This window comes from Entelurus aequoreus, linkage group LG09 (assembly GCF_033978785.1).
Source record: "Entelurus aequoreus isolate RoL-2023_Sb linkage group LG09, RoL_Eaeq_v1.1, whole genome shotgun sequence".
Classification (NCBI taxonomy): Eukaryota; Metazoa; Chordata; class Actinopteri; order Syngnathiformes; family Syngnathidae; genus Entelurus; species Entelurus aequoreus.
In genome coordinates this window covers 4,292,115-4,304,720 of record NC_084739.1, presented here as the reverse complement: position 1 = coordinate 4,304,720, position 12,606 = coordinate 4,292,115, and the positions used below count along the sequence as shown (strand labels likewise).

Sequence of the window (12,606 nt, the reverse complement as noted above, 5' to 3'; positions counted from 1 at the left end):
GAAGATCTTTGACTTACAATTTGACTATAAATTCCTTAGGAAATAGCAGTAAAATAGAGGATCTTTGACAAGCATCTTTGCAGCAGAGCCCTAAAAACAGCAGTGGTCCTGTAAAATAGATGATCTTTGACTGCATCTTTGCTGTAATGTTGCTTTGTTAGTGTTCCATGAGGAAGTAGGAAGGAGGAAGTAGGAAGTAGGAAGTAGGAAGTAGATGCATCATAGCAGTGATTGTCCTGCAGGGGGTGAGCTGACCCTTTAACTGCCAGGTCAACATTCTCAGCAGCACTTAACGAGGTGGGCGCTTAACGAGGTGGGCTTCTCATGCTAATGTGCGTCTCTCTGAGACACCTGCCGCCATCTTGTGTCACTCCATACTAATATACACACACAGTAATATACACACACAGTAATATACACACTAAATACACACAATAATATACACACTAAATACACACAATAATATACACACTGAACACACACAGTAATATACACACTAAATATACACAATAATATACACACTAAATACACACAATAATATACACACTGAACACACACAGTAATATACACACTAAATACACACAATAATATACACACTAAACACACACAATAATATACACACTGAACACACACAGTAATATACACACACAGTAATATACACACTAAACACACACAGTAATATACACACTAAACACACACAATAATATACACACTGAACACACACAGTAATATACACACTAAATACACACAATAATATACACACTAAACACACACAATAATATACACACTGAACACACACAGTAATATACACACACAGTAATATACACACTAAACACACACAGTAATATACACACTAAACACACACAATAATATACACACTAAATACACACAATAATATACACACTAAATACACACAATAATATACACACTGAAAACACACAGTGATATACACACTAAATACACACAATAATATACACACTAAACACACACAATAATATACACACTGAACACACACAGTAATATACACACAAAGTAATATACACACTAAACACACACAGTAATATACACACTAAACACACACAATAATATACACACTGAACACACACAGTAATATACACACACAGTAATATAGACACTAAACACACACAGTAATATACACACTGAACACACACAGTAATATACACACTAAACACACACAGTAATATACACACTAAACACACACAATAATATACACACTAAACACACACAGTAATATACACACTAAACACACACAGTAATATACACACTAAACACACACAATAATATACACACTAAACACACACAGTAATATAGACAGTTTTAGTTAACATGTATCTGCTGCCACCTGGTGGTTGAATGTAGTTACTGTAGACAGTTTTATGTATCTGCTGCCACCTGGTGGGTGAATGTAGTTACTGTAGACAGTTTTATGTATCTGCTGCCACCTGGTGGTTGAATGTAGTTACTGTAGACAGTTTTATGTATCTGCTGCCACCTGGTGGTTGAATGTAGTTACTGTAGACAGTTTTATGTATCTGCTGCCACCTGGTGGTTGAATGTAGTTACTGTAGACAGTTGTATGTATCTGCTGCCACCTGGTGGGTGAATGTAGTTACTGTAGACAGTTTTATGTATCTGCTGCCACCTGGTGGTTGAATGTAGTTACTGAACTTAGACTGCTGGCCTCACAAGTCAGAAATATTTGACTTCAGTTTGCGGAGCAGAAAGATATAAACTACCTTTGTGACTTTTATTAACATCCAAACATGCATATAATAACTATAGTTACATTATATACTTACTATAGTTACATTACATAGTTACTATGTTACATCACATAATTACTATAGTTCCATCACATAGTTACTATGTTACATCACATAGTTACTATAGTTACATTACATAGTTACTATAGTTACATCACAAAGTTATTATAGTTACATCACATAATTACTATAGTTCCATCACATAGTTACTATGTTACATCACATAGTTACTATAGTTACATCACATAGTTACTATAGTTACATCACATAGTTGCTATAGTTACATCACATAGTTACTATAGTTACATTGCATAGTTTTATAGTTACATCACATAGTTACTATGTTACATCACATAGTTACTATAGTAACGTCACATAGTTGCTATAGTTACATCACATAGTTACTATAGTTACATTGCATAGTTTTATAGTTACATCACATAGTTACTATGTTACATCACATAGTTACTATAGTAACATCACATAGTTACTATAGTTACATCACATAGTTACTATAGTTACATTGCATAGTTTATATAGTTACATCACATAGTTATTATGTTACATCACATAGTTACTATAGTTACATTACATAGTTACTATAGTATTACGTTAAGAAAAGTAGTATTGCAGTATTACTACTACTATGTAGTATTTAACCCGTACACAAAGCTGAGTGCAGTACTGCGTTAAGAAAAGTAGTATTGCAGTATTACTACTACTATGTAGTATTTAACCCGTACACAAAGCTGAGTGCAGTACTGCGTTAAGAAAAGTAGTATTGCAGTATTACTACTACTATGTAGTATTTAACCCGTACACAAAGCTGAGTGCAGTACTGCGTTAAGAAAAGTAGTATTGCAGTATTACTACTACTATGTAGTATTTATCCCGTACACAAAGCTGAGTGCAGTACTGCGTTAAGAAAAGTAGTATTGCAGTATTACTACTACTATGTAGTATTTATCCCGTACACAAAGCTGACGTAGACGACGGATGTTTCCGGCAGTTTGGGGAGGCGGAGCTCCGGGAAAGGCAGCGTCCCGTCGCTGTCGATGTGCGTCTGGACCGTGTAGACTTTGACGGAAGCTCCGCCCCCCAGCACGGAGGTGTGGACAACTCCCAGCCGGGCCTGCTCCTGGTAGGCCGCCCCCTGCTCCCTGCCCAGGTAGATGTCCTGGACCCGGGGCGAGTCGGGGGACCCGATGGCGTGAAAATGGAGGTGGTTGTCGCCGTGTGCATCCGTGCTGGCGAAGGTGACCACGCTCAGCCTCTCCAGGTGCTGCACAGCAAAGTGTCCCTCCAAAGGGGGCGGTGCCCTCTCCCTGGAGGACCCCGGCCCGCAGTACATCAAGGTGAGGTGCCTCACCTCGGAGTTGTTGAGCAGGCGCGCGGCGTTCCAGGGCGACGTGTACCACACGGTCAGGCGCCTCATGCTGAAGACGGGCGAGGCGGGCGACGGGGGGCGGTGCAGCGCCGAGAGCGTGATGTCTTTGCAGCGGCAGTCGGCGAGCGCCGCCACCCTGCAGGGCTCCGGCTCCTGGCTGCAGGAGTAGCAGAAGAAGCTGTTGTGGCTCACGTAGGCCACACGCATGTCGGAGCGCTGCAGGGCCGTGGACACCCACAGCAGGACGCACAGGAAGGGGGCGGGCGGGCCGAGGGACGGCATCACTGCTGGGGGCGGGGCTCGGCGGCCATCTTGACTGGTAGTGGGATGCCTGAAACGTGAGGACGCCTCGTTTAGCCAACAGTAGAATATTTTCTCAAGTACTTTTAGTCAACGATATTGTTTTTGTACCTAACCTTTTTCACCTCGGGGCCCAACTTTTCCACTCAAATATGAACACTGAAGGAGTCGTTGGACTTCTACTTCCTGTTTACTACCTTGCCACATGCTAGGAGAGCATGTTCATCACAAAGATTGCTATCTAGGCTTAGGTCAGGCTAATAAGTGGCTTGGCACTTGGTGGAGGCGGTGACATTTTCTCCCTACTTGCTTTCTTGTCCTGTCCTGTCTGACTCCTTCTTTCTTGTCCTGTCCTATCTGACTCCTTCTTTCTTGTCCTGTCTGACTCCTTCTTTCTTGTCCTGTCCTGTCTGACTCCTTCTTTCTTGTCCTGTCTGACTCCTTCTTTCTTGTCCTGTCTGACTCCTTCTTTCTTGTCCTGTCCTGTCTGACTCCTTCTTTCTTGTCCTGTCCTGTCTGACTCCTTCTTTCTTGTCCTGTCTGACTCCTTCTTTCTTGTCCTGTCTGACTCCTTCTTTCTTGTCCTGTCTGACTCCTTCTTTCTTGTCCTGTCTGACTCCTTCTTTCTTGTCCTGTCTGACTCCTTCTTTCTTGTCCTGTCTGACTCCTTCTTTCTTGTCCTGTCTGACTCCTTCTTTCTTGTCCTGTCCTGTCTGACTCCTTCTTTCTTGTCCTGTCCTGTCTGACTCCTTCTTTCTTGTCCTGTCTGACTCCTTCTTTCTTGTCCTGTCTGACTCCTTCTTTCTTGTCCTGTCTGACTCCTTCTTTCTTGTCCTGTCTGACTCCTTCTTTCTTGTCCTGTCTGACTCCTTCTTTCTTGTCCTGTCTGACTCCTTCTTTCTTGTCCTGTCCTGTCTGACTCATTCTTTCTTGTCCTGTCCTGTCTGACTCCTTCTTTCTTGTCCTGTCCTGTCTGACTCCTTCTTTCTTGTCCTGTCTGACTCCTTCTTTCTTGTCCTGTCCTGTCTGACTCCTTCTTTCTTGTCCTGTCTGACTCCTTCTTTCTTGTCCTGTCTGACTCCTTCTTTCTTGTCCTGTCCTGTCTGACTCCTTCTTTCTTGTCCTGTCCTGTCTGACTCCTTCTTTCTTGTCCTGTCTGACTCCTTCTTTCTTGTCCTGTCTGACTCCTTCTTTCTTGTCCTGTCCTGTCTGACTCCTTCTTTCTTGTCCTGTCTGACTCCTTCTTTCTTGTCCTATCTGACTCCTTCTTTCTTGTCCTGTCCTGTCTGACTCATTCTTTCTTGTCCTGTCTGACTCCTTCTTTCTTGTCCTTTCCTGTCTGACACTTTCTTTATTGTCCTGTCTGACTCCTTCTTTCTTGTCCTGTCCTGTCTGACTCCTTCTTTCTTGTCCTGTTTGACTCCTTCTTTCTTGTCCTGTCTGACTCCTTCTTTCTTGTCCTGTCTGACTCCTTCTTTCTTGTCCTGTTTGACTCCTTCTTTCTTGTCCTGTCTGACTCCTTCTTTCTTGTCCTGTCTGACTCCTTCTTTCTTGTCCTGTCCTGTCTGACTCATTCTTTCTTGTCCTGTCCTGTCTGACTCCTTCTTTCTTGTCCTGTCCTGTCTGACCCCTTCTTTCTTTCTTGTCCTGTCTGACTCTTTCTTTCTTTCTTGTCCTGTCTGACTCTTTCTTTCTTTCTTTCTTGTCCTGTCTGACTCCTTCTTTCTTGTCCTGTCCTGTCTGACTCCTTCTTTCTTGTCCTGTCTGACTCCTTCTTTCTTGTCCTGTCTGACTCCTTCTTTCTTGTCCTGTCTGACTCCTTCTTTCTTGTCCTGTCTGACTCCTTCTTTCTTGTCCTGTCTGACTCCTTCTTTCTTGTCCTGTCTGACTCCTTCTTTCTTGTCCTGTCCTGTCTGACTCCTTCTTTCTTGTCCTGTCCTGTCTGACCCCTTCTTTCTTTCTTGTCCTGTCTGACTCTTTCTTTCTTGTCCTGTCCTGTCTGACTCCTTCTTTCTTGTCCTGTCTGACTCCTTCTTTCTTGTCCTGTCTGACTCCTTCTTTCTTGTCCTGTCTGACTCCTTCTTTCTTGTCCTGTCTGACTCCTTCTTTCTTGTCCTGTCCTGTCTGACTCATTCTTTCTTGTCCTGTCCTGTCTGACTCCTTCTTTCTTGTCCTGTCCTGTCTGACCCCTTCTTTCTTTCTTGTCCTGTCTGACTCTTTCTTTCTTTCTTGTCCTGTCTGACTCTTTCTTTCTTTCTTTCTTGTCCTGTCTGACTCCTTCTTTCTTGTCCTGTCCTGTCTGACTCCTTCTTTCTTGTCCTGTCTGACTCCTTCTTTCTTGTCCTGTCTGACTCCTTCTTTCTTGTCCTGTCTGACTCCTTCTTTCTTGTCCTGTCTGACTCCTTCTTTCTTGTCCTGTCTGACTCCTTCTTTCTTGTCCTGTCTGACTCCTTCTTTCTTGTCCTGTCCTGTCTGACTCCTTCTTTCTTGTCCTGTCCTGTCTGACCCCTTCTTTCTTTCTTGTCCTGTCTGACTCTTTCTTTCTTTCTTGTCCTGTCTGACTCTTTCTTTCTTTCTTGTCCTGTCTGACTCCTTCTTTCTTGTCCTGTCCTGTCTGACTCCTTCTTTCTTGTCCTGTCCTGTCTGACCCCTTCTTTCTTTCTTGTCCTGTCTGACTCTTTCTTTCTTTATTGTCCTGTCTGACTCTTTCTTTCTTTCTTGTCCTGTCTGACTCCTTCTTTCTTGTCCTGTCTGACTCCTTCTTTCTTGTCCTGTTTGACTCCTTCTTTCTTGTCCTGTCTGACTCCTTCTTTCTTGTCCTGTCTGACTCCTTCTTTCTTGTCCTGTCTGACTCCTTCTTTCTTGTCCTGTCTGACTCCTTCTTTCTTGTCCTGTCTGACTCCTTCTTTCTTGTCCTGTCTGACTCCTTCTTTCTTGTCCTGTCTGACTCCTTCTTTCTTGTCCTGTCTGACTCCTTCTTTCTTGTCCTGTCTGACTCCTTCTTTCTTGTCCTGTCTGACTCCTTCTTTCTTGTCCTGTCTGACTCCTTCTTTCTTGTCCTGTCTGACTCCTTCTTTCTTGTCCTGTCTGACTCCTTCTTTCTTGTCCTGTCTGACTCTTTCTTTCTTGTCCTGTCTGACTCCTTCTTTCTTGTCCTGTCCTGTCTGACTCCTTCTTTCTTGTCCTGTCCTGTCTGACCCTTCTTTCTTTCTTGTCCTGTCTGACTCTTTCTTTCTTTCTTGTCCTGTCTGACTCTTTCTTTCTTTCTTTCTTGTCCTGTCTGACTCCTTCTTTCTTGTCCTGTCCTGTCTGACTCCTTCTTTCTTGTCCTGTCTGACTCCTTCTTTCTTGTCCTGTCTGACTCCTTCTTTCTTGTCCTGTCTGACTCCTTCTTTCTTGTCCTGTCTGACTCCTTCTTTCTTGTCCTGTCTGACTCCTTCTTTCTTGTCCTGTCCTGTCTGACTCCTTCTTTCTTGTCCTGTCCTGTCTGACCCCTTCTTTCTTTCTTGTCCTGTCTGACTCCTTCTTTCTTGTCCTGTCCTGTCTGACCCCTTCTTTCTTTCTTGTCCTGTCTGACTCTTTCTTTCTTTCTTGTCCTGTCTGACTCTTTCTTTCTTTCTTGTCCTGTCTGACTCTTTCTTTCTTTCTTGTCCTGTCTGACTCCTTCTTTCTTGTCCTGTCTGACTCCTTCTTTCTTGTCCTGTCTGACTCCTTCTTTCTTGTCTCTGCTCTGTCCTCCCAAATCTAAACACCAGACATGGAATCCATTAGCTGGACTCTCGACTCCGTTCACAACAACTTCTGGACGAGGGTAAGAGGTTCTGGGGAGCTTGGCTGCCCTGACAGACTTGCTGCAAGAAATGGAGACTCACCTTCCTGTCAGTCCGTGGAGGACGTGGATCTACCTTTTTGGAACCCTGATGGCAGGGAAACTTCTGGCATTGTCCTGGTGTGTCGTCTGGTTGGGAACACGATGGCGGGCGTTCAAGGAGCCCAAAGTCGCAATGGAAGGCTTGGGTCGGGCTGTGGGATCACGGACTGTGAACTGAATGGTAAGTTGGATCACATCATGGAGAACTGAATGGTAAGTTGGATCACATCATGGAGAACTGAATGGTAAGTTGGATCACATCATGGAGAACTGAAAGGTAAGTTGGATCACATCATGGAGAACTGAAAGGTAAGTTGGATCACATCATGGAGAACTGAAAGGTAAGTTGGATCACATCATGGAGAAGCTTACTGGAATGCCGTAATTGTCCCCCGAGAGAACAGACAAGCCCTTCAAATGTCTGCTGGCTCGGAAACAACAATGGTAATCTACCATTTGACTCCCTGGCACGCTGCTCAAGACAGAAGACGGGTGTTCTGTTCACACCCCCAGGGACACCTCAGTGATGGACTCTCTGACCTCCCAGGTGAACTTTGCTGGTCACGCCTGCAGAGCGACTCCAGGCCTACAGACACAACCACACTAGACCCTGGACAACATGCACACAAACCCCCACTCCCACCCCACACCTTAACCACCGCTTGAATCCCTGAGGGGTGATGGACGGCTGGGCAGCGCTTAGATAGCAGCAGCACTCACTCCCCTCTGTTGCAAGTCTTGTGGATTCTTTAACTTGTTTATGTGTGCTATGGCTATTGAGGGGTTTTTTCCAGACCTCAGTCTGGACCCCCTCCCCAGGAGTCCAGCCTTAGACTGAATATGTTTTTACTCATCCACCCCCCAATGTTTACCTGTTTCCCACCTTTTTAAGGGGCGCCGGAAGTTGGCTGACCCGTCAAGGACAAGATATTATTTGTCAAACAACTTTGTGATGAACACGTTTCCTGTCATGTGACAAACTGGGAGGAGCTTAGATATCAGTCTTCAATATAGCACTCAAATCAATATTTGCTCATTCAGTGTTAATATCTGAGTGGGCCCCGGGCCCCTCTGTAGTAGCAAAGTTGGGCCCCGAGGTGAAAAGGTAAGAAGCCCTGCCCTAAAGGAAGCAGTGAGTGACGGTAAGAAACACTCTGTTCCACACCGGGAAAGCACATTTCTCACATAGCTGACTTGTGGGGAACTTAGAAGGATCCAGTTCTTGGTTTGGCTCAAACATCTAAAAGTCCACACAGGAAGGAAGCTAACCGCTACATTCTTCTCTCAGGCTGGGAACTTCTAACTTTTCTTCTGCTGCTTGTGGCTGACATGCTGCAGCATGCTAAATGTGCTAGCACCTTTCAAGCAAATGTTGTGCTGACATGCTACAGCATGCTAAATGTGCTAGCACCTTTCAAGCAAATGTTGTGCTGACATGCTGCAGCATGCTAAATGTGCTAGCACCTTTCAAGCAAATGTTGTGCTGACATGCTGCAGCATGCTAAATGTGCTAGCACCTTTCAAGCAAATGTTGTGCTGACATGCTACAGCATGCTAAATGTGCTAGCACCTTTCAAGCAAATGTTGTGCTGACATGCTACAGCATGCTAAATGTGCTAGCACCTTTCAAGCAAATGTTGTGCTGACATGCTACAGCATGCTAAATGTGCTAGCACCTTTCAAGCAAATGTTGTGCTGACATGCTACAGCATGCTAAATGTGCTAGCACCTTTCAAGCAAATGTTGTGCTGACATGCTACAGCATGCTAAATGTGCTAGCACCTTTCAAGCAAATGTTGTGCTGACATGCTACAGCATGCTAAATGTGCTAGCACTTTTCAAGCAAATGTTGTGCTGACATGCTACAGCATGCTAAATGTGCTAGCACTTTTCAAGCAAATGTTGTGCTGACATGCTACAGCATGCTAAATGTGCTAGCACTTTTTAAGCAAATGTTGTGTGTGACAAAAGCAACATTATTTATAATCTATTGAAGGCAGCGATTATTTCACATCAAAGATTACACTTTGAGTGTTTTTTGGGGGGTCAAATATTGCACATTTTGTGTTTTACCACGACCAAAGAGGGTTTCCTTTGACAAAAAGGACACATAAAAGATGTGAAAGAAGAAAAGTTGATGTCAACAAATGTAAAAGTGGTGGTCACAATGAAACATTGAGGGGAGTCCTGGTGGTCACAATGAAACATTGAGGGGAGTCCTGGTGGTCACAATGAAACATTGAGGGGAGCCCTGGTGGTCACAATGAAACATTACATTGCTTTGAAAAAGAAATGAGAAGTACCAACACACGTGTGGCCCTCAGTGGAGAAGGTTTGGAGGCCCCTGGTGATCACATGACACGTCCATCAGCTAACTTCTTCTTCTTGATGCTCACAAACAGAAGCAATGGAACTTTTCCTCTCTCCCTCCAAGACTGTAATTTCTCCCACATGTGGAGTTGCAATGCGAGGCTGCCAACCTTCAAGAGGAAAACTTCTTGTTGGACTTTGTGTTATAAAGTCATGTGCAGCTCAACTTACATAATAGTCAGCAACTTTCAACGTGGAACTACTTCTTCTTTGTCAGCTCCACACATGCAGCATCCAAGTCCTAATAAAATAGTCACACATGCATCATTTAAGTCTACATAAAATAGTCACACATGCATCATTTAAGTCTACATAAAATAGTCACACATGCATCATTTAAGTCTACATAAAATAGTCACACATGCATTATTTAAGTCTACATAAAATAGTCACACATGCATCATTTAAGTGTACATAAAATAGTCACACATGCATCATTTAAGTCTACATAAAATAGTCACACATGCATCATTTATGTCTACATAAAATAGTCACACATGCATCATTTAAGTCTACATAAAATAGTCACACATGCATCATTTAAGTCTACATAAAATAGTCACACATGCATCATCTAAGTGTACATAAAATAGTCACACATGCATCATTTAAGTGTACATAAAATAGTCACACATGCATCATTTAAGTGTACATAAAATAGTCACACATGCATCATCTAAGTGTACATAAAATAGTCACACATGCATCATTTCAGTCTACATAAAATAGTCACACATGCATCATCTAAGTGTACATAAAATAGTCACACATGCATCATCTAAGTGTACATAAAATAGTCACACATGCATCATTTAAGTCTACATAAAATAGTCACACATGCATCATTTCAGTCTACATAAAATAGTCACACATGCATCATCTAAGTGTACATAAAATAGTCACACATGCATCATTTAAGTGTACATAAAATAGTCACACATGCATCATTTAAGTGTACATAAAATAGTCACACATGCATCATTTAAGTGTACATAAAATAGTCACACATGCATCATTTAAGTGTACATAAAATAGTCACACATGCATCATTTCAGTCTACATAAAATAGTCACACATGCATCATCTAAGTGTACATAAAATAGTCACACATGCATCATCTAAGTGTACATAAAATAGTCACACATGCATCATTTAAGTCTACATAAAATAGTCACACATGCATCATTTAAGTGTACATAAAATAGTCACACATGCATCATCTAAGTCTACATAAAATAGTCACACATGCATCATTTAAGTGTACATAAAATAGTCACACATGCATCATCTAAGTGTACATAAAATAGTCACACATGCATCATCTAAGTGTACATAAAATAGTCACACATGCATCATCTAAGTGTACATAAAATAGTCACACATGCATCATCTAAGTGTACATAAAATAGTCACACATGCATCATCTAAGTGTACATAAAATAGTCACACATGCATCATCTAAGTGTACATAAAATAGTCACACATGCATCATTTAAGTGTACATAAAATAGTCACACATGCATCATCTAAGTGTACATAAAATAGTCACACATGCATCATCTAAGTGTACATAAAATAGTCACACATGCATCATTTAAGTCTACATAAAATAGTCACACATGCATCATTTAAGTCTACATAAAATAGTCACACATGCATCATCTAAGTGTACATAAAATAGTCACACATGCATCATCTAAGTGTACATAAAATAGTCACACATGCATCATTTAAGTCTACATAAAATAGTCACACATGCATCATTTAAGTCTACATAAAATAGTCACACATGCATCATCTAAGTGTACATAAAATAGTCACACATGCATCATCTAAGTCTACATAAAATAGTCACACATGCATCATTTAAGTCTACATAAAATAGTCACACATGCATCATCTAAGTCTACATAAAATAGTCACACATGCATCATTTAAGTGTACATAAAATAGTCACACATGCATCATTTAAGTGTACATAAAATAGTCACTCATGCATCATTTAAGTCTACATAAAATAGTCACACATGCATCATCTAAGTGTACATAAAATAGTCACACATGCATCATTTAAGTCTACATAAAATAGTCACACATGCATCATCTAAGTGTACATAAAATAGTCACACATGCATCATTTAAGTGTACATAAAATAGTCACACATGCATCATCTAAGTGTACATAAAATAGTCACACATGCATCATCTAAGTGTACATAAAATAGTCACACATGCATCATCTAAGTGTACATAAAATAGTCACACATGCATCATCTAAGTGTACATAAAATAGTCACACATGCATCATCTAAGTGTACATAAAATAGTCACACATGCATCATCCAAGTGTACATAAAATAGTCACACATCATCATACATAAAATAGTGTACTTACACCAAGTGGTGGCTGAAGGAGTGAAGGAGTGAAGGAGTGAAGGAGTGAAGGAGTGAATGAGTGAAGGAGTGAAGGAGTGAAGGAGTGAAGGAGTGAAGGAGTGAAGGAGTGAAGGAGTGAAGGAGTGAATGAGTGAAGGAGTGAAGGAGTGAAGGAGTGAAGGAGTGAAGGAGTGAATGAGTGAGTTCCCAGCAGGCTGGAGAAGAAGATTGCCACATCAGCTGACGTCAGCATGAAGGCGGGGAGAATAAGTCACATGCACACTTTAGTCTTTATCATCTTTCTCATAACTATCATCATTCACATGTAACTATCATCATTGACATGTAACTATCATCATTGACATGTAACTATCATCATTGACATGTAACTATCATCATTGACAAGTAACTATCATCATTGACATGTAACTATCATCATTGACATGTAACTATCATCATTGACATGTAACTATCATCATTGACAAGTAACTATCATCATTGACATGTAACTATCATCA

The 12,606-nt window shown here is 41.6% G+C and overlaps 1 protein-coding gene across 2 annotated transcripts; it reads right to left on the bottom strand.

Moving 5' to 3' along the window:
• Nucleotides 1-2,298: 2,298 nt before the first annotated feature.
• Nucleotides 2,299-12,241, bottom strand: LOC133656747 (uncharacterized). 2 transcript variants are annotated; one of them, XM_062057587.1, is made up of 4 exons: nucleotides 12,108-12,241; nucleotides 9,884-9,953; nucleotides 9,646-9,822; nucleotides 2,299-3,502 (listed from the first exon to the last, which is right to left on the bottom strand). In XM_062057587.1, the coding sequence occupies exon 4, from the start codon at nucleotides 3,451-3,453 to the stop codon at nucleotides 2,737-2,739; it is 717 nt and encodes a 238-aa protein (XP_061913571.1). In that variant the 5' UTR covers nucleotides 3,454-3,502; nucleotides 9,646-9,822; nucleotides 9,884-9,953; nucleotides 12,108-12,241; the 3' UTR covers nucleotides 2,299-2,736. The 2 variants fall into 2 exon arrangements, with proteins under 2 accessions (XP_061913571.1, XP_061913572.1); XM_062057588.1 differs by lacking the exon at nucleotides 9,884-9,953 and having other exon boundaries at nucleotides 12,108-12,144.
• Nucleotides 12,242-12,606: the final 365 nt, after the last annotated feature.